Below are 18,975 nucleotides of genomic sequence, written 5' to 3' on the forward strand. Positions count from 1 at the left end.
CACGAAAACACGAGGAAAGGCTGGAAAAAGTGACGCACGTCGGGGGCTCGGGGCCGCGGCCAGCCCGGCGGGGGCGGGGGATCCCCGAGGCGGCTGCGGGCTCGGCACCGACAGCGGCACCGCTGCCGGTCACGGCAATACCGGGGAGCCGCCGGTGGTGCGGGCAGAAAAGGGGGTGCGAGGGGGTCGGGGAAGAGGCCAGCTCGGCTCTGGCAGGAAGAGGAGGCGGAGGAAGAGCAGATGTCGGAGGGTGCCGGCTGACGGCCCGGTAAGGGACCCTCCGCACCCGCCCACCGGGGCAGGGGGCTCCTGCCCGCCGCCACCGAAGGGAAAGGCTCTTCAATGATTTCTTTTTAATTTGGATTTTGCACATAAACCTTTCAGTTCAAAGCAGTTCCCGTCAAGGCTCGGGCGCCTTCAGGGTCCGGCTGCCCTCCGGGGGTATGCCCGGGCCAGCCCGGGGGGGGTCTCGCCCGCGGGACCCTCAGGGTTGCCCCCGGGGCAGCACGGGGGGCTCGGGCAGGCGGATGGGGCGATGCTGCTCGCCATGCCCGGCTTTGTCCCGCCCCTTGCACAACGAGGAAGGTGGAATTTCAGCACCCTAGAGCAGCTCCCGGAGGGGGAACTGCGGAGGGATGTGATCCTTTTGCGGAGGGATGTGATCCCAGCTCCCGGAGCGGGAACTGCGGAGGGATGTGATCCCAGCTCCCGGAGCGGGACTCTGCGGAGGGATGTGATCCCAGCCGCAGTCCCGGGCGCACCGGCGGCTCCCGGCGCTGGCAGAGGTAGTTTGGGGAGGAGAAAGGAGCTTGCTCCACTCCCAGCGCCCCAAGGATGGGGGCTGTGCTCAGGACGCCCCAGGGTCACTCCCAGCTCAGGAGCAGCGTTCGGGGGGTGCAGAGTCCCAGAGACCCCTCTGGGGCTCCTCCCCTGGGGGGGAAGGCACCGGCCCGGGCCCTGCCCACACCCTGGGGACAGGGGCACAAGGCACGACAGCTTGGGGACAGGGACATTGCACCGGGCTCCTCCTCAGCCACGGACAGGGCAGCCCCTCAGCGCTCACCGGACGCTCAAGGGGCAGGACCGGGCTGGGGGTGTCACTGTGGGACCCCCCCAGAGGTAGGACCGGGCTGGGGGTGTCACTCTGAGCCCCCCCAAAGGCAGGATTCGGCCTGAGGGCATCAATGTGGGACCCCCCAGATGCAGGACTGGGCTGGGGGTGTCACTGTGGGACCCCCCAGAGGCAGGACCAGACCTGTTGCCATCACTCTGGGTCTCCCCAGAAGCAGGACTGGGCTGGGGGTGTCACTCTGAGCCCCCCAGAGGCAGGACCAGGCTGGGGGTGCCACTCTGAGCCCCCCAGGGTGTCACTCTGAGCCCCCCAGAGGCAGGACCAGGCTGGGGGTGCCACTCTGAGCCCTCCAGGGTGCCACTCGGAGCCCCCCAGAGGCAGGACCAGGCTGGGGGTGCCACTCTGAGCCCTCCAGGGTGTCACTTCTGCTCCGGGTTCTGCTGCAGGTGCTGCTCCCACTCCTCCTCCACCACCTTGTAGAGCTCCATGGTGGCTCGGGCATCTTCCACCGAGGAGTGGCCACTTTTCCCCACCTGTGGGCACAGACACAAAGTGGCCACAGCTCCCATTTTGGGGGGCAGCCAGAACTGGGAGGGGGGGGGTGTACAGAGATGAGGGAGTGCAGGCTGTGGGGTGGGGGGATGCAGGAAGATGAGGGTTTGCAGGAAGATTTGGGGTGCATGATTTGGGGTGGATCAGGGCATATGGGCAGCTCCAGGGGGCTGCAGGCAGATTGGGGGGTGCCAGCAGCTCTGGTGGGGTGCAGGCAGCCTGGGTGGGCAGATACGGGGAGGTGAGGGCGTGCAAACAGATTTGGGAGGGTACAGGCAGAATGGGGGGGATGCAGGCAGATTTGGGGGTACAGGAAGCTCTGGGGGGATTCAGGGAGCTTAGGGAGTACAGATTTAGGAATACAGGGAAAACTGGGGAGGTGCAGGCAATGCTGTGTGCATAAAGGGGAAAAAAAAACAAACCCTGAGGCTGCAGGGGTTGAACTGATGGTTCCCCCCTCCCAGGGAAAGGGAAACTGAGGCACGGGGCTGCTTTGCTCCAGGACTGGCAGCAATGGCTGAACTCAGGGTGCCTCGGATCTTTCCCCCTTCCCTCCCCACTGTCTCCTGGTGTGGTGTGGGGGTCCCCAGGGTACCTGGATGTCCTGGTTCAGCAGGGCCTTGGTGAGGCGTTTCAGGGAGATGGCCACGTTCTCAGGGAAGCCAGCCCTGCGGTTCAGCAGAGGGATCTGGGACGTGTCCCTGGTCAGAGCTTTGGGGTGGTAGTAATGGAGAGCCTTGAAGTCGTTGTGGATGGCGTGGCCCACCACCACCTTGCCAGCAAGGATCCGCAGAACCTGCAGGAGAGGGGGAGGGTGAGACCCCCAGCAGGGCCAGCCCTGATCCGGGGGAAGTTTCTGCCCCCCCCTCCCAGGAATGGGGGCAGCCCCACGGGGCAGAGCTTTGGGGCTGAGTGGGCTGTGGTGCAGTGTGGGGACAATCCCTGTGCTCCCCAGGGCAGGGGGGGACAATCCCTGTGCTCCCCAGGGACAATCCCAGTGCCCCACAGGGCAGTGTGGGGACAATCCCAGTGTCCCACAGGGCAGTGTGGGGACAATCCCTGTGCTCCCCAGGGACAATCCATGTGCTCCACAGGGCAGTGTGGGGACAATCCCTGTGCTCCCCAGGGACAATCCCAGTGCCCCACAGGGCAGGGGGGGACAATCCCAGTGCCCCAGGGACAATCCCAGTGCCCCACAGGGCAGTGTGGGGACAATCCCAGTGCCCCAGGGACAATCCCAGTGCCCCACAGGGCAGTGTGGGGACAATCCCAGTGCCCCAGGGACAATCCCAGTGCCCCACAGGGCAGTGTGGGGACAATCCCTGTGCTCCCCAGGGCAGTGTGGGAACAATCCCTGTGCCTCAGAGGGCAGCCCCTAGACCCCCACACAGCCCCTGAGCTGCAGATCTTGACCCTGTGCCCCACACCTGTGGCCCTGCAACCCCTCACTCCCTGCCCCAGCCCACGAGCCCAGCCCTGCACCCCCAGCCCCACAATCCCAGTGTTCCCCAGCAGAGCCAGGCCCTGCAGCCCCCCCATCCCCACCCCATAACCCCAGACCTTGCAGCCCCACACCCCGAGCCCTGAGCCTGTCCCCTCACCCTGCTGCCACCCCCTCCCACCCCTGCACTCCCAATCCAATCCCAGGGATGGTCCCCACCTGCCCTCTGGGGATTGTCCCCCCTGCCCTGTGGGGCACAGGGATTGTCCCTGGGCACTGGGATTGTCCCCACCTGCCCTGTGGGGCACAGGGATTGTCCCCCTCTGCCCTGTGGGGCACATGGATTGTCCCTGGGACACAGGGATTGTCCCCTCTTGCTCTGTGGGGCACAGGGATTGTCCCTGGGCACAGGGATTGTCCCCCCCCTACCCTGTGGGGCACAGGAACTGTCCCCAGGGCACAGGGAATGTCCCCTCTTGCTCTGTGGGGCACAGGGATTGTCCCCAGGGCACAGGGATTGTCCCCCCCCACCCGGGGAGCACTGTCCCCCACAGCCCATCCCCACAGCCCTGTGTCCCCGCCCGGGGTGCCCGCGCAGGCTGACCTGCTGCTGTGCCCTGCGGAAGGGCACGGCCTGGGCCATGTGGCGCGGGCGGATGCCGCTCCAGCGGGTCCGGTAGTCCACGATGGGCGCCTCGGGCCGCACGTAGCTGTCGTACACCACGTCCCCCTCGTAGGTGACGATGCTGCAGCGGGCCAGCGCGCTGGTGCGCCCGCCGGGCCCCGTGCCCACCATCTCACAGTCCAGGGCCACCAGCTTGGGGGGCGCCGGGGGGGCACCGCCAGCCTTGGGGGTGACTCGAGCCTTGCCCTTGCTCCGACCGGGGGCACCGGTGCCGGTGGGGCCGTTCTGGGAGGCCGGGGGGGCTCCGGTAGCCGCCCCCCGAGCCTTCCCCTTGCTCCCGGTGGCGCCGTTCTGGGATGCTGGGGGAGCTCCGGCAGCGCTGGCCTTCCCCTTTTCCTTAGTGCCGGTGGGGCCGTTCTGCGACACCGGGGGGCCCCGGGGGGCGGCGGGGCCGTTCTCTTTGGGGCTGCGCCGGCCCGAGCGCGGTTTGGCCCCCGAGCGCCGCGTGGGAGCCCGCCGGGGCGCGCCAGGTGCCGCCGGGAGCTGCTTCTGCCGCAGGACCCCGCGGCGCTCCAGCTCCCGGCGCCGCCGCACGAAGTTCTGGTGCTTTCGATTCCCCGGTTCCTTCTTGGGGCGGCGCTCAGGGGCGGCGAAGTCCACGTTGAGGATCAGATCGTCCATGGCGGGGCCGCTGCGGGGCGCACAGAAGGCTCAGCGGCGCGGCCCTCGGCACCGGGAACCCCCGACCGCCGGGACTCCCGGTACCGGCAACCCAAAACCCCCGGGACACCGGCTCTGGCATCCCCCGACCCCCGGATCCTCGGGAGCCCCGGCACCGGGAACTGCCGACCCCTGGGACTCCCGGCCCCGGCAATCCCCGACCCCCGGTACCGGAGACCCCCGGTCCCACCCGTACCTTCCCCTGCTCACCTCCGCGCCCCGGAACCGGAAGTTCCCGGGAAACACGCGACCGGCCCGGTACCGGCAGTGACGTCATCCGCGCGCGCCGCGGCGGGAACTCGGCGGCGCCAAGCGCTGAGGGGCACGCGCGCGGCCGCGCGGCGGCTCCGTGACGTATGTGATGACGTCAGGTCGACGTCACGGAGCATCGACGACGACATGCCCGGTGTGCCGGCCGGCCCGGTGACGTCACGGGTGCCCGGGGGTGAGTGATGTCATGGCTCCGGGGGACGTCTCTGTAGGGAAGGGGGGGTGTGTGGTGTCACAACCGCGTGACGTCACGGCGGTAGGGATTATCTCCTCCTCGCGTGACGTCACTGCTCAATGACGTAATATGGGTGCTGAATGGCGTGGGCAGGGCCGGGGAGGGGTGAGAGTGTCAGGGTGGCCTCAGGGTGCCAGGGCTGATGTCCCCCAGGAGCCGCCATGGCAGGCGCCCCCCGTGGCACCGCACAGCCGCGGCAGAGCCCGGAGCAGCGGCGAGCCGCCGACATCATCCGCCTGCTGACGCTCTACCGGCCCCTGCTCGACGCCTTCGTCATTGTGAGTGTCCCGGAGCTGTGCCCGGGCTGTGCCCACCGGGCTGTGCCCCCCGAGCCGTGACCCCCCGAGCTGTGTTCCCCACGCTGACCCCGCTCCCCACAGGATTTCTTCACCGAGGATCTGTGGGCCCAGCTTCCCCCAGCCTGGCAGCCCGTCCTGGCCGGTGCCACCCCGGTGCAGCTGGCCGGGCTCCTGGGGGGCCGGGGGGGCCCGGGGGCCGCCTGGCCGCTGTCTCTGCTGGCCTTTGGGGCCACTGCCCGTGCCCTGGCCTTCCCCCGGGGGTGCCCGGGAGCGTCCCTGCGCCCTCCGTGCCAGAGCTCCGGGCTGCCCCCGCTGCTGCGCCGCCACGTCAAACCCAAAAAGCAACACGAGATCCAGCGCCTGGGCAAGGTGGGTGCCCCTCCCCGTGCCCTGAGCCCCCCCCCGCTGCCCCCAGCCCCCTAAGAGCCGCCTTTCTCCACAGCTGCTGCGGCGGCTGAGCCGTGCCACCGGCTGCGAGCACGTGGTGGACGTTGGAGCGGGGCAGGTGAGAGAAGGGGGACGTGGAGGGGGGTTGTCCCGGGGATCCCCCCAGCCCAGCTGAGCCCGTGTCCCCCGCCAGGGCCACCTGTCCCGGCTGCTGGCCTTTGGCCTGGGGCTCAGGGTCACTGCAGTGGAGAGCGACGCCCGCCTGGTGGGCCTGGCCGAGCGCTTTGACCAGGAGCTGCTGCGGGAGCTGGCCAAAACCAGGGGGCTGGCACACAGGAGACCCCTCCCGTGTCCCCTCACCCCTCGTGCCCCCCGGCACGTGGCCGGCCGCCTGGACCCTGCAGCTCCCTGGGGGGAGTTCCTGCTGCCCCCCGACCCCCCGGGAGCCGGCCCCGCTGCCCTGAACCCGCTGGGGGGCCCGGGGGGCTCTGAGGACGGAGGGAGGGTGCTGCTGACGGGGCTCCACGCCTGCGGGGATCTCGGCCCTGCCCTGCTGTGCCACTTTGCCCGCAGCCCTGCCGTGGCTGCCGTGGCCTTGGTGGGCTGCTGCTACATGAAGCTGTCGAGCGCCCCGCAGCAGCCCCCTGGCTACCCCCTGAGCGCCTCGGTGGCGGCATTGCCGGGCCACCAGCTGTCCTACCGGGCACGGGAGGCCGCGTGCCATGCGCTGGAGGAGTACCAGGGCCGGCTGCGAGGGGGGCGGTGCCCACCTGCGTGCCCACTGCTACCGCGCCGTGCTCGAGAGCCTGATCCGCGCCGCCGAGCCCGGCAAGAGGCACCTCGGCCTGCAGCCCGGCAGGAAGGCACACACCCTCAGCTTCCCCCAGTGAGTCTGGGCATGGGGACCCCCTTCTGCATCCCCTGGCGGGCCCCAGTGAGCCCTTTCTGGGAGATCTGCTGGCCCTCCCTGAGTTGGGGGATGGAGGATCCTTTTCTGGGATGTCTCCTAGCCCCCCAGGAGTTTGGGGAGGGAGACCCTTTTCTGGAACTCTTCTTGTGAGTTTGGGGAGTGAGGACACACTTCTGTGTGCCCTCCTGGCCCTGCAGTGAGTTTGGGGAGGCAGAATCCTCTTTTAGGACCCTCTTCATGAGTGGGGAGTGGGGTGAACCTCCTGTGCCCCTTCCTGGCCCTGCAGTGAGATTGGGGAGGGGGAACCCCCTTTTAGGACCCTCTTTATTAGTGTGGAAGTGGGGTGAACCTCCTGTGCCCCTTCCTGGCCCTGCAGTGAGATTGGGGAGGGGGAACCCCCTTTTAGGACCCTCTTTATTAGTGTGGAAGTGGGGTGAACCTCCTGTGTCCCTTCCTGGCCCTGCAGTGAGTCTGGGGAGGGGGGTACTTCCTTCTGGGACCCTCGTGAGTTTGGGGCTGGGCGAGTCCTGCCTGGGACTCCCCTGCCCCCCTTCCATGACAGATACGCCCAGCTGGGGCTGCCCCTTGCGGGACTGGACCCAGTGGGGGTCCCACTGGACTCAGAAGCCGTGGGGGCCATGCTGGAGCAGCAGCACAAGGTGGTGGCGTTCTACACCCTGGGGCAGCTCCTGGCACCCGTCGTGGAGACCCTCATCCTGCTCGACCGGCTGCTCTACCTGCGGGAGCAAGGTGGGCATGGGCACAGCTCCCAGGGCCATCCTCCCCCTCCTGTTTCCTCTCTCCCTGCACCCCTCTCTCCGTTCTCCCAACTCTCTTTTTTCCCTTTTTCCCAGGTTTCCACTGTGCCCTCGTGCCCCTCTTCAACCCTCGGTTCTCCCCGCGGAACTTTGTGCTGGTGGCCGCACGGACCCCGCTGGCCACAGCACTGGCTGGGCTGGCCAAGGACAGTGAGGATGGGCACAGCAGCGAGGATGAGGATGTGGAGGAAGCAGAGTCCACCATGGAGAGGCAGAGCCCCAAATAAACCCAGGATTTGTACACTCCAGAGCTGGCTGTGAGTTGGTGCCGCACTGAAAGCACTGCACGCTGCCAACACAGCAAATCGAGGGGATGTTTATTGCAGAGCCCGCCTTGGGGGGCTCCCAGTTCCCCCATTTAGTACCAGTAGGATTTCTAGGCCCCCCTCGAGGGGCTCCCAGCTCCCCCAGTTAATACCAGTAAGATTTCTTGGCCCGGCGTGTCTCCACGATGCCCATGGCATCCATGACCTCCTCCTCGAAGGTCTTCAGTGACGGCCGGTACGTCTTGGCCAGCGCGTCCTCCTTCGACGTGTCCTTGGGGCCGTCTGTGCGGGCAGGGGGACAACGCTGACCCCCCTGACCCCCCTGTGTCCCCTGCCCCGTGCCCCCAGCCCCCTCAGCCACCCCTCTCACCGATCCACTGCTCAGGGACGACGCCGTCCTGGCGTGGCTGCGGGGGCACAGGCAGGATGCGGCCGCTGCGCAGCGACACGCGGACGCGCTCGCCCTCCTCTGTGAACCTCCACTCCACCTCCGTGGGCTTCCTGCGGGCACGCGGTGTTGTCAGCGGGCAGGAGCGAGGCTGGGGGTCCCCTCAGCGCCCCCCACCCAGGTTTTACCGGTCCTCGGGGTCCACCAGGGAGATCTGGCTGAGCAGCAGCGGCGCCTCGCTGGCGATGTAGGTGCCCGAGTACTTGGCCGTGCGGTTGACGTAGCGATAGTGCTGCGAGGGCACGGGGGTCACCCGTGGGGTCACCCATGTGGTCACCCCGGCCTCCCCAGGGCCTCCTGCAGCCCTCCCTGCTGCGGCCTCACCGTGTTCAGTCCTTCCACCACCACCCAGTTGCGGGCTTGCACCACCTGGCTGACCAAGCCCTGCTTCCCCGCGTCCTTCCCGGCCAGCACCTGCACCTGCGGTGGAGAGAGGGGCACGGGTGGGACCCCCAGCCCGGCTGCCGGCCGGGGGGCAGCCTGGGGAGGGGGAGCCTCACCGTGTCACCCTTAAACACCTTCCAGTCGTCCTTGGCGATGGGTTCCACGAAGACCTTGCGGCGGCGCTGCCCCGGGGGGTTGCGGAGCCGGGCGGCCGTGGAGTCCGGGGGCCACATGCCGTGCCGGTAGCCCGGGGGCAGCCGCGGCCGTGCAGCGCTCAGCAGGACCGAGAGCCGCATGGTGCTGCGGACTGGGAGAGTAGGGGGGCTCTGCGGACACTCATCCTCACCAGGGTCATGGGTGCGCGGGGCTGGCCAGGTGCGGGGTCTGACAGAGCCCACCCACCACCCACCCAGAGCCCCCCCTGAAGGGGAGGGAAGCGTCTGGCAGAGCAGCCCCCCACAAAAGGGATCCCACAGACTCTCGCCCCACACACCCCCAAAAGGGATCCAGGTACTGGCAGAGCCTCCCCCACCCCCGAAGGGCCCTATGGATACCCCAAAGACCCCCCTGACTCCCAAAGAGCCCCCCACCACCCAAAGGGAACCCGCAAAGCACACATCCCCTCCACCCCGCCGGGAACGACACCCCGGCATCCCGCAGAGCCCCGGCCGCCCCCAAAGGACCCCAAGCACCGGCAAACACCCCCAGTACCCCGGAATAACCCCGCAGAGCCCCCACGGGGGTCCCGGACCCGACCCCGCTCACCTGCAGGGCAGCGCCGCTCCCGCGCTCCGGGGGGCGTGGCCAAGCGCGCGTCTGCGGAGGCCGCGGGGGTGGTGCCCGGCGCGGGGTACGCCGGGAGTTGTGGTCCTAGCGCGGAGCACGCCGGGAGTTGTGGTCCTAGCGCGGAGTACGCCGGGAGTTGTGGTCCTAGCGCGGGGTACGCCGGGAGTTGTGGTCCTAGCGCGGGGCACGCCGGGAGCCGTAGTCCCGGCGCCCCTCCGGCCCCCCAACCCCGGCGCAGCCCCGGCCCACCGTGAGCGGCTGCCGGGAGCTGTAGTCCGGCCACGGCTCCATCTTCTGCTGCTGCCCTCCCTGCCCCCGCGGCTGCTCCAGGGGCAGGGGACGGTCCGTGCTGTCCCCTCCGCAGGGAGCTGGGCACGGCCTAGTTGCCCCGGTTCGGCCTCTCCTGGCCGGGCTGTGCGTGTGGGACAGAGCGGCCAAGAACGGTCACGGTCCCGAGCCTGACACAGCTCAAGGCGTGTTTGGCATGGCCCTCGGGCACAAGATGTGACTCTGGCGTGTCCAGAGCCAGACTCGAATTATCCTGATTATTCCAGCTCAGGATATTCCACTATCCCAGCATAAAATATGAGTGCTTGGAGAATGCTCTAGGAGGTTGGGATTGGAAGCATTTTGGGGTGTCTTGTGCAGGGCCCAGAGCAGGACTTGATTATCCTGATGGGTCCCTCCCAGCTCAGGATATTCCACTATTCCTGGAGAGATTAGGGTGTTTGAACAATGCTAAAGGACACTGGGATTGGGAGCATTTTGGGGTGTCCTGTGCAGGGCTCAGAGCAGGACTTTATTATCCTGATGGGTCCCTTCCTGCTCAGGATAGTCCACTATTCCAGCACAGAAGCTGAGTGCTTGCACAACACTCTAGGAGGTTGGGATTGGGAGCATTTTGGGGTGGCCGGTGCAAGTCCCAGAGCAGGATTTGATTATCCTGATGGGTCCCTCCCTGCTCAGGATATTCCACTATTCCAGGGGAGAAGCTGAGTGCTTGGACAATGATCTAGGACACTGGGATTGGGAGCATTTTGGGGCATCCTGTGCAAGGCCAGAGCTCGATGAGCCCTGTGGGTCCCTCCCAGCTCAGGACATTTCATAATTTCATGATCCTAAAGGTCAAGGAGTGCTTAGACCATGCTGGGATTTTGAGGGCAGCAGTAAGAGTTGATCCTTCTATGTCCTGTCCAGCTCAGGGCATTCTGTGATTCTGAAGTTCCTATTTGAGCTCCCCTCCAAACCCAGCCCCTGGTCCATGTGCTCACTCCCCCTACCCCAGAGGGGCTTTGGCAGCCCCAAGGGTCCCAAACCCCCCCATGCAGGGGGTTCCAGGGGCTCACCCAGGGCCCACAGGCAATTTTAAAAAGGCAAGATTCGCTTTTATTTCAAATCAACAGCTCAGCCCCGAGGAATCGCCAACACAAAACGTGTGCCCATGGCAGGGCAGGCACGGAGCGCTCGGGGGCAGGACCGAGCCGCTCTGCATTCCTCTCTTCTTCTTTTGTTTTTTTTTTTTGTAGTTTTTTTGTTTTCTTTTGGAAATTTCCTTGTCGGGGTGGTTTTTCTTGTCCGGAGCTCCGGACGGGACGAGCCGGCGTGGGGCAGCACCAGGAGCCAGGGGGAAGGATCAGCTCGCCAGGGAAGCCACTACAGGCTGTGGGGGCCAAGAGCAGAGCCAGGCTCTGGTCAGACCCCTGTGGTGCCCCCAAAACCCGGAGGCTGTGGGGACAGGGCTCACAGCACCCCCCTCACCTCTCCTTGTGGTCTCTGACCTCCTCCTTGCCCTCCTGCTTGGCCTCGTTGGTGGCCGGTGTGTCGGCGGCGTCGCTGTTCTTGTCCCCTTCTCCCGGGTTGGCTTTGGGCTCCTCCTTGGGGGCCTCCTCGTTGGCCACCTTCTTGTCCCCTTCCTGCCCCTCTGGATCCTTGGGGCGTTTGGGGGAGTCCTGAGGGGTGGGGGGGAACTCAGGTCAGCCCAGCTGCTGTCCCCAACATCCCTAGCCCCTGTTCCCTGTCCCAAACATTCCCATCCCCTGTGTCCTGTCCTTAACCTCTCCATCTCCTATTCCAAACATCCCCATTCCCATCCCCTGTGTCCTGTCCCCAACATCCCCATCTCCTATCCCAAACATCCCCAGCCACTGTCCCAAACATCCCCAGCCCCCGTCCCCCGTCCCAAACACCCCCATTCCCTGTGTCCTGTCCCAAACATCCCCATCTCCTATGCCAAACATCCCCATCCCCAGCCCCTGCCCCAAACATCCCCATCTCCTGTCCCCAACATCCCCTGTCCCCAACATCTCCATCTCCATCCCCATCCCTGGTCCCCTGTCCCAAACACCCCCATCCTCTGTCCCCAACATCCCCAATATCCCCAGCCCCTGTCCCCAACATCCCCTGTCCCAAACATCCTCATCTCCTCTCCCAAACATCCCCTGTCCCAAACATTCCTGGTCCCCAACATCCCTAACCCCTGTCCCCAATATCTCCATCCCCATCCCCTGTCCCAAACATCTCCTGTCCCCGACATCCCCATGCCCTGTCCCAAACATTCCATCCCCAGCCCCTGTCCCCAGTATTCCCAGCCCCTATCCCCAACATCCCCTGTCCCAAACATCTCCTGTCCCCAACATCCCCATCCCCTGTCCCCAAACACCCCATTCCCTGTCCCCAACATCCCCATCCCCTTGCCCAAACATCCCATCCCCATCCTCTGTCCCCAACATCCCCATCCCCTGTCCTAAACATCTCCTGTCTCCAACATCCCCATCCCTTGTCCCCAACATCCCCTGTCCCAAACATCCCCATCCCTGTCCCCAAACACCCCATTCCCTGTCCCCAACATCCCCAGCCCTGCCCAGTCCCCCCAGTACCTCCAAAGCGTCCTCAGCTTTCCTCTTGATGGCTCCTTTCTCGTTCTTCTCCTTGGACTGCTCGTCGATCACCAGCTTCCCCTCCTCGTCGCTGCTGCCCTCAGCGTTGCCCTTCTTCTCCCCGTCCCCCTCTGGCTCCCGCTCGGCCGCGTCGGGGCAGCTCTTCTTCTGGGTGGGCTGTGGGCACGGGGGGTTCACAGGGGGCTCCCAGGAAGGAGGAAAGGTGGGGGGAGCCGGGATGGGGCCCCCCCAGCTCGTGACCCACCTGGTAACCGGAGGCTTTGACCGTGGGGTTGTTCTCGATCTCCCACAAACCTTCGCTGAACCCTTTCCGCTTGTTGGGTTTTCCAAACTTCTCCTTGCACTCCTCGTAGGGGAAGAGGTCTTTGGGCCCCAGGAATGCCCTGTGCCAAGGGAAAAGGGTGAGGGGTGGGAGCAGGGGGGGTCTCACCTCTCCCAAACTCACTGCGAGCCCCAGCTCCCACTCACGTTTCGTGGGTCCCGAAGAAGAAGACTTGGTACTTATTGGAGGAGGATTTGACTGCAGCTTCTGGCATCTCATCAATCTGGGTGACACAAAGGACAGGGTGAGAGGAGAGGGCAGAGACCCCTGGGGCTCCTCGGACCCCAGGACATCCCCCCAGCCCTTCCAGGTCCTGTTGATGGGCACAGTCCAGGAAAGGAAAATTCCTTGGGAATTCCCCCACAGTCTGGAGACAGCGCTGGCAGGAAGTGCTCAGCAGAACAAGGGGGTGCCCAGGGCTGTGGGGGCCAGCAGGGCTCCCCTTCTCCCCCAAGCTCTAGTCTAGACCAGCTCAGACACACTCAGCAAATTCAGGCACTGCCAGTGGTGCCACAGCTCCTCAGACGCCAGGACATCCCCTCCAGTGTCCTGCTGATGGGGACAGCTCAGGAAAGGAAAATTCCTTGGGAACCCCCCCAAACTGGGACCCCCCTGGCAGTGGGATTCCCTGCCCAGCCCTCTCCTGCCAGCCCCAGCCCCTCCTGCACCCCCGGGAGATGCAGTGGCTCTGTCTGGAGACAATGCTGGCAGGAACAAGGGGGTGCCCACTGGTGTGGGGGCCAGCAGGGCTCCCCTTCTCCCACCCCCTGCCCCCCTAAGCTCTTGTCTAGATCAGCTCAGACACACTCAGCAAATTCAGGCAGTGCCACAGGCATCGCCCCCCCCAGCCTGGGCCAGGAACGGGGACTGGGGTGCCAGGGGGGGACACCCTGGCCAAAAGGGGGTCACCAGACAAGGGGACAGCCTGGCAGGGCTCTGGGGTCAGGCAGCAGCCGGTGCCAAGCCCCCAGGCAGGTGCTGCTCCACCGAGCGTGAATAATCCCGAGGCGCCAAGCGGGAAGGGAGCGAAAGCAACTCCGGCTGCTTTTTATAGCAGCTAAAAATAAACCCCCCTGCAGCCAGCAGCCATAAATTCCCTGAGAAAACCTCAAAGGGAGGTGGAAGGAGCTGAAGGAGGATGCGGGTGGGGGTCTCTGAGCAGGCGCCAGCACGTCACCGTCACCGGGCTGGAAGGTGCCAGCGGGGACGGCCGGGATGCCAGGTCCCGGTCCCAGCGCTCTGCTGACTCATAGCACAACCTTCCCTCAGTCACCATGACCCCCCCAGCTTGCCCAGCCTCAGTTTCCCCAGCCAGCAGGGCCAGGGTGCTGTGACAGGGTGGACCTGGCCAAGAGTTTGTCCTGATTTCCTCCACAGAGCTGGGGATGGCACTAAAGCTGGTCCCTGTGCTGAGGGGCAGTGCTGGCACAGCCCCGGGGCAGATGGAGGGCATGGGGCACTGGGAGGGCACCGGGATGTGGTGGAGGGTTGGTGTGATGTCCCACTCCTGTGTGGGACGTGCCTTTGTGGCATCCCCACTGCCCAAGTGTGGTTTGGGGCACACAGGTCCTGCAGCAGGATCCAGGGGGTGTTTCAGGATTGAAGTGCTCCCACCCAGAGCCCTGGGGCTCCTGGCACTGCCATGTCCCAGTGCCACCCAGGGACACTCCAGGAGCAGGGACAGTCCCCAGGAGAGCAAAGGCCAGCCTGGCCCTCGCTCCAGTCCCCAGCAGGACCCTGGCCCATGGTGGCAGCTGGGAGCAGCAGCTCCATCCCTGCGTGGCACCGAAGGTGGAGGAGGGGATGATGTGACTCAGAGGGGTGGCCACCAGCCCTGCCCGGCCTAGCCCAGCCCTCCCGGGGATGGTGCTTCCCCCAGGCCACGTTCCTGCAGGTCACTCCTGGCACAAAGGCCCCATCAGCCCCAGGGCCCCCCAGGCAAGGGCAGAAACCCAGACCCTCCCCCGCCAGGCCTGGACAGGGACCCCACAGGGACCCCTCAGCCCCTGGCAGTGCCAGGACCCTGCTGGAGATCCCCCAGCAAGTTTCCAAATCTCCTTCCCCAAGTAAAGGCAGCACGGGCAGCGTGTCCCCAGCCCAGGAACCGAGGGGCTCCATGGAGCTGGGACCCCCTGGCAGTGGGATTCCCTGCCCAGCCCCCCGAGGGACAGCTGGGACCCCCTGGCAGTGGGATTCCCTGCCCAGCCCATCCCAAGCCCTTTATCAGCCCCTCCTGCACCCCCAGGGGATGGGCTGGCTCTATCTGCAGGGCCAGGCGGGGATTGGGGTGTGGGGACACGGGGCAGGAGGGTGGCACCCCCCTGGGGACACCGATAGTGCAGACAGTGCAAACCCACCCAAAACCCCTGAGTGCCCCACGATGGGCACTGTGTCACAGCCCTGTTTGTCTGTCCCTGTCACTCGCTGGACAGTGGCAGCAGAGGGAGACCGGGCTGCAGTGCCAGGGTAAAGTCCACGGTGCCCATTTCTGTCCCCCCCTGCCAGCTCCTGCCAATGGCACTGGTGTCACAGCCAGGCCTTGCCCAGAAACCTGCACCCAGGGGCTGGGGGTCTGAAAAGGGGCTGGGAAGGTGCCCCGGGAGGGAAAGCTCTGAAGCATGGCAGGGGAGGGACGGGCACCTACCCCCGAGCTGGACTCTGCCCCCAACCTCTGCTCTTCACCTTTGCCACTGCTCCAGAGAGCACGGCTGGATCAGCCTGCCCTGCCATGGGGGCTGCTCCCAGCCCCCTCCCTGCCTCAGTTTCCCCACTGCAGGACAGGGCTGGCAGCAAGGACCTGGCTGCTGGCAAGAGGAATTAATTAATTAATGAAATTAGTGCATGTGGGTCACACACAGCATGTGGGAGGGGGGGCACAGGCACTGGGTGGGGGTCCTGTGGCACCCCTGAGTCCCATGGGTGCCCCCAGGCACTCCCCAGGGCTCTCCTCATCCCTGGGGGCACCACTGGGCCCCATCCCAGCACCAGGCTGGCAATGGGCACCGAATTCCAGAGGGAACGGCCAGCAGGAGCTTGACCCCTCTGCACAGCCATGGGAACAGGAGGTGCCCAGGAAGGGGAAGTCAGAGGTGCCAGGGGGGGATGTCAGAGGTGCCCACGAAGGGATGTCAGAGGTGCCAAGAGGGTGTCAGAGGTGCCACGGGCATGTCAGAGGTGCCAGGATCCCGCGTGGTGCTGCTGCCTCATCCCCTGCCCTGCTCCCAGGCTGTCCCAGAGCTCTGTACAGAAGAGGGGCTGCAGATCTGGCAGGGAAGCACCAAAAACGAGGGTCTGGCATAAGGGACCCTGCAGAGAAGGGGTGAGGGGAAAAGGGAGGCAAGCATCATCCTGCAGCTGCCAGCGACTCATCTCCCCACCCCTGCGCCTCAGTTTCCCCTCTGTTTAACGCTGCCCCTCTCAGGGAGAGGTTTCCACTGAACTGCTGGTGCTGGGGAACGGTGCCAGGTGCCATCCCCAGGGAACGGGTCAGGGCAACAACCCCTCCCCCTCCATTTCTCCCCCTATCTCCCAGCTCCAGCCACACCTGGTTGGAAACAAATATCCCAGCGAACGCCACGCGTGGCCGGGTAACGTTTCATCACAGCACCTGATTAGTCACGGGCAAGCCCTGCCTGATTAGTCACGGTGGGGAGGGCTGCGCTCCAAACCCCCCTGGCCTTGGGGAGCCCAACCCTGCTGCTTCCAGACGGGGAGAAAAACCATTCCCTGCACCCCAAAACGACGGTGGCAGCCAAGGCAGGCGACGGGAGATGAGTGGGGTGTGAAACCCGAGCGGGCCCGGCGCTAATTCGGTCCCCGGGAGCTGAGCCCGACACGAGGCTTTGCGAGCCCCGACCCGGCATCACCCCGGAGCGGCAGCGCAGCCAGCGGCTCCCGGGGACCGCTGCGAGGGATGGGGGCTGCAGGAGCAGCGCTGGGGGCCGGAGGAGCACGGCTTTGCCCCCGAGGGGAGCTGCGGTGGAAGAGCAGGCGGTGTGGAAGCCGGGCTCCCAGGGATCCCTGTGGCTCCTCCTCGCAAAGCCGCTTTCAAATGCGCGTTGGGAGGCCGGTGCCAAATCCGAGCGGCTCCCAACCCCCTCCCGGCCTCCCCGCCAGAACCCGACAAACCAAACAAAAGTTATTCAAATCCGGGAGGGGAAGGAGGAGGGGATGGGGGGGACGGGGGGGATCCTCGGCCTTTAAAGCCCCATCGCCCCATTCCTCCCTTTTTCCGCTCAATTTGGGGTTTCCAGGCAGCCCCCGGTGCCCTTTGCAGCAAGGCCGGGAGGGGAGTGTGTGTGTGGGGGGGAACACTCCAAGGAAATTTTAAACTGCATCATCAACCGCTTAAAAATAACCAGCGCCGTGTTGTGCAGCCAGAGCTGCCCACGGCCCCCGGCCCCGATGGCTTTGGGTCATCCCGGGGGTCCCGGGCTCATGGCACGGACCCCCCCAGGGACACCCAGGACCCTCCGGGGGACACCGGCGGGGCTGGCACATGGTGGGGCCTGGACCCCCCCCCGTATGCACGGCCCCCCCTTCCCCCCGTCCTAAGTCCTCAATAATTCTATCGATTTTCTAAAGCCAAACTCCCGGCGAGCGCTGCCACCTCTCTGGCACCCGTGGCGAGAGGTAAGGCCACCGAGAGCCCGGGGGACACGCTCGGGGACCTGCCCGTTTGGTTAAACCGCCCCAGGGTCCCCCCAAATCATCAGTGAAGCGCAGGGGGACCGACCTGGCCCCTTCAGGGGGTCTCGCAGTGGAGCGGGAAGGGCTCACGGAGAGGCCCCACGTGGAACAGAGACCCCTCGGTACCGGTACCGGGGGGAGGGGGTCACCCCGGGGAGGAGGGGTCACCCCGGGCTGGCCCAGCCTCGTGCTCCGCCGCCGGTCCCCGGCCGGCACGGGGGGGTCCCCGCTCCCACGCGGTGGCAGAAGCCACGCGGTCTCCACCCGTGACCCCCACCTCGTTCCGCCGGGAGAGAAATGAATAAACAGCACAAAAAGGGCCCGGGGGAGCCCGGGACGTTGTTTCCAACACATGAAATCCCCCCTAACCCCAAGGAAATGTCCCGAAAGCGCCTCCCCAAGCCTCGGTACCGAATCACCCCCGAGTCCGCCGGGCCCGGCCTTACATAAGGCGCCGGCAAAGTTGGACCCCGGCCCCGGTGGAAGGGGAGCGGGGGGGATCGGAGCCTGACCCCCGTGCGGACACACCCCCCCGCCGCTCCACCGGGGCAGCCTGACCCCGGTGCGCCCCCTCCCCCCATCCCCCGGGCCGCCCGCGTTATGCAACGGGGAGCACCGGGGGAGCACCGGGGAGAGCACCGGGGGGCACCGGCGGGTCCCATCGCCCCCCACCCCCTGCCCAGCTCCTTACCCGGGCAGGCCAGTGCGGGTAACCCTTCATCTTGGCGAAAACCAGGTCCCCGCATTTGTATTCCTTCTGCCGGTTGGACCGGGACATCTTGGCTGGCGGCTCCTCCCGGGACCGGGGGAGCGGGCGGGGGGAGGGGGGTGGGGGAGGGGAAGAGGGGGGGGTTAGGGATGAACTTTGGGAGGCAAAACCCGGCGAGGCAGGGATTAGCCAAATAAATAATAATAATTTTAAAAAACACCAAAAAATCAACAACAACAAAAAAAAACCCTCCCAAACGCGAAGGGGGAGGCGCGGAGACAGCGGCTGCTCTGTCCCCCGGGCGCCGAGCCCGGGCCGGGGTCAGCGGCGGCGCGGCGCAGCGGCGGAGGGCCCGAGCCCCATGCGGTTGTTTGTGTTTGAAATTCAATTGCTCCCTCCCTCGGCCACCCCCCCACCCCCCCAGCCACCCTTCCCCTTCCTCCTCCTCCTCCTCCTCCTCCTCCTCCCGCTGCCGGTGGATGCGCTCGGAGCTCGCGGTGCTGCCTGGGCGCGCACACGCACCGCCCGCCCACGGCGCCGTGCGCGCTCCCGGCACCCCAAAAATACCCAAAAACACCCAAAATGTGCCCGCTGCGGGTGGCCCCGGTGACGGTGGGGATGGCATCAGCTGCCGTGTGTCACCAGGCCACCGGGAGGGACAGCAGGGCCACGGGTTCGGTGTGGAACCGCTGTGAATTGGGTGTTAGAGCGGGCAGGATGGATGTAGAACAGCGGGAAAGGGGGGGTAAAGACATGGAAAAGGAGTGTAAAACAGCACAAAAAATGGTGTGAAAATATGTAAAACAGTGCAAAACTATACTGGGAAAAACAGGTGTAAAACAGCAGCAAAATGGTATAAAAATATGTAAAATAGTGCAAAACTGTTATGGGAAAAACAGGTGTAAAACAGTGCATAACCAGTGTGAAACAGCGGGAAAATGGTGTAAAAATATGTAAAATAGTGCAAAACTATAATGTGAAAATCAGGTGTGAAACAGTGCAAAACCAGTGTAAAACAGTACAAAACATGGTATAAAAATATGTAGAATAGTGCAAAACTATAGTGGGAAAAACAGGTGTAAAACCAGGGTAAAACAGTGCATAACCAGGGTAAAACAGCAGGAAAATGGTGTAAAACCCTGTAA

At 65.3% G+C, this 18,975-nt stretch overlaps 4 protein-coding genes across 4 annotated transcripts; 1 reads left to right on the forward strand and 3 right to left on the reverse strand.

Annotated features, from left to right (window-relative positions):
• Positions 1-338: 338 nt before the first annotated feature.
• ISG20L2 (interferon stimulated exonuclease gene 20 like 2) lies at positions 339-4,811 on the reverse strand. Its single transcript, XM_059870778.1, has 5 exons — positions 4,621-4,811; positions 3,670-4,381; positions 2,220-2,420; positions 721-1,605; positions 339-683 (listed from the first exon to the last, which is right to left on the reverse strand). Exons 1-4 carry the CDS (start codon positions 4,809-4,811, stop codon positions 1,492-1,494), a joined length of 1,218 nt encoding a protein of 405 aa, XP_059726761.1. The 3' UTR covers positions 339-683; positions 721-1,491.
• METTL25B (methyltransferase like 25B) lies at positions 4,721-7,577 on the forward strand. The gene is given in 8 exon segments (XM_059870777.1): positions 4,721-4,855; positions 5,069-5,193; positions 5,296-5,583; positions 5,657-5,719; positions 5,795-6,355; positions 6,357-6,487; positions 7,074-7,261; positions 7,366-7,577. Coding segments are annotated over 8 exon segments (1,593 nt in total). The 5' UTR covers positions 4,721-4,809; the 3' UTR covers positions 7,557-7,577.
• A 52-nt stretch (positions 7,578-7,629) lies between these two features.
• On the reverse strand, positions 7,630-9,320 carry MRPL24 (mitochondrial ribosomal protein L24). Its single transcript, XM_059870780.1, has 6 exons — positions 9,193-9,320; positions 8,544-8,734; positions 8,368-8,463; positions 8,172-8,275; positions 7,966-8,096; positions 7,630-7,877 (listed from the first exon to the last, which is right to left on the reverse strand). Exons 2-6 carry the CDS (start codon positions 8,721-8,723, stop codon positions 7,741-7,743), a joined length of 648 nt encoding a protein of 215 aa, XP_059726763.1. The 5' UTR covers positions 8,724-8,734; positions 9,193-9,320; the 3' UTR covers positions 7,630-7,740.
• Positions 9,321-10,576: 1,256 nt separating this feature from the next.
• HDGF (heparin binding growth factor) lies at positions 10,577-18,203 on the reverse strand. The gene is made up of 6 exons (XM_059870779.1): positions 17,813-18,203; positions 12,579-12,655; positions 12,355-12,493; positions 12,090-12,266; positions 10,972-11,162; positions 10,577-10,873 (listed from the first exon to the last, which is right to left on the reverse strand). The coding sequence occupies exons 1-6, from the start codon at positions 17,897-17,899 to the stop codon at positions 10,867-10,869; spliced, it is 678 nt and encodes a 225-aa protein (XP_059726762.1). The 5' UTR covers positions 17,900-18,203; the 3' UTR covers positions 10,577-10,866.
• Positions 18,204-18,975: the final 772 nt, after the last annotated feature.

The sequence above is a fragment of the Haemorhous mexicanus genome, chromosome 31 (genome assembly GCF_027477595.1).
Source record: "Haemorhous mexicanus isolate bHaeMex1 chromosome 31, bHaeMex1.pri, whole genome shotgun sequence".
Lineage (NCBI taxonomy): Eukaryota > Metazoa > Chordata > Aves > Passeriformes > Fringillidae > Haemorhous > Haemorhous mexicanus.

Excerpts from the sequence above, each read along its gene's own strand:
- MRPL24 (XM_059870780.1), bottom strand. The coding sequence starts at position 8,723 with ATGCGGCTCTCGGTCCTGCTGAGCGCTGCACGGCCGCGGCTGCCCCCG. Across the intron at positions 8,464-8,543 it reads AGGTGTTTAAGGGTGACACG|GTGCAGGTGCTGGCCGGGAA; the intron begins GTGAGGCTCCCC and ends TCTCCACCGCAG. Across the intron at positions 8,097-8,171 it reads CTGGTGGACCCCGAGGACCG|GAAGCCCACGGAGGTGGAGT; the intron begins GTAAAACCTGGG and ends GCGTGCCCGCAG.
- ISG20L2 (XM_059870778.1), bottom strand. The coding sequence starts at position 4,811 with ATGTCGTCGTCGATGCTCCGTGACGTCGACCTGACGTCATCACATACG. Across the intron at positions 2,421-3,669 it reads TCCGCAGGGCACAGCAGCAG|GTTCTGCGGATCCTTGCTGG; the intron begins GTCAGCCTGCGC and ends CCTCTCCTGCAG. Across the intron at positions 1,606-2,219 it reads TGCTGAACCAGGACATCCAG|GTGGGGAAAAGTGGCCACTC; the intron begins GTACCCTGGGGA and ends CTGTGCCCACAG.
- HDGF (XM_059870779.1), bottom strand. The coding sequence starts at position 17,899 with ATGTCCCGGTCCAACCGGCAGAAGGAATACAAATGCGGGGACCTGGTT. Across the intron at positions 12,267-12,354 it reads TCAAAGCCTCCGGTTACCAG|CCCACCCAGAAGAAGAGCTG; the intron begins GTGGGTCACGAG and ends CCGTGCCCACAG. Across the intron at positions 11,163-12,089 it reads AAGCTGAGGACGCTTTGGAG|GACTCCCCCAAACGCCCCAA; the intron begins GTACTGGGGGGA and ends CCCACCCCTCAG.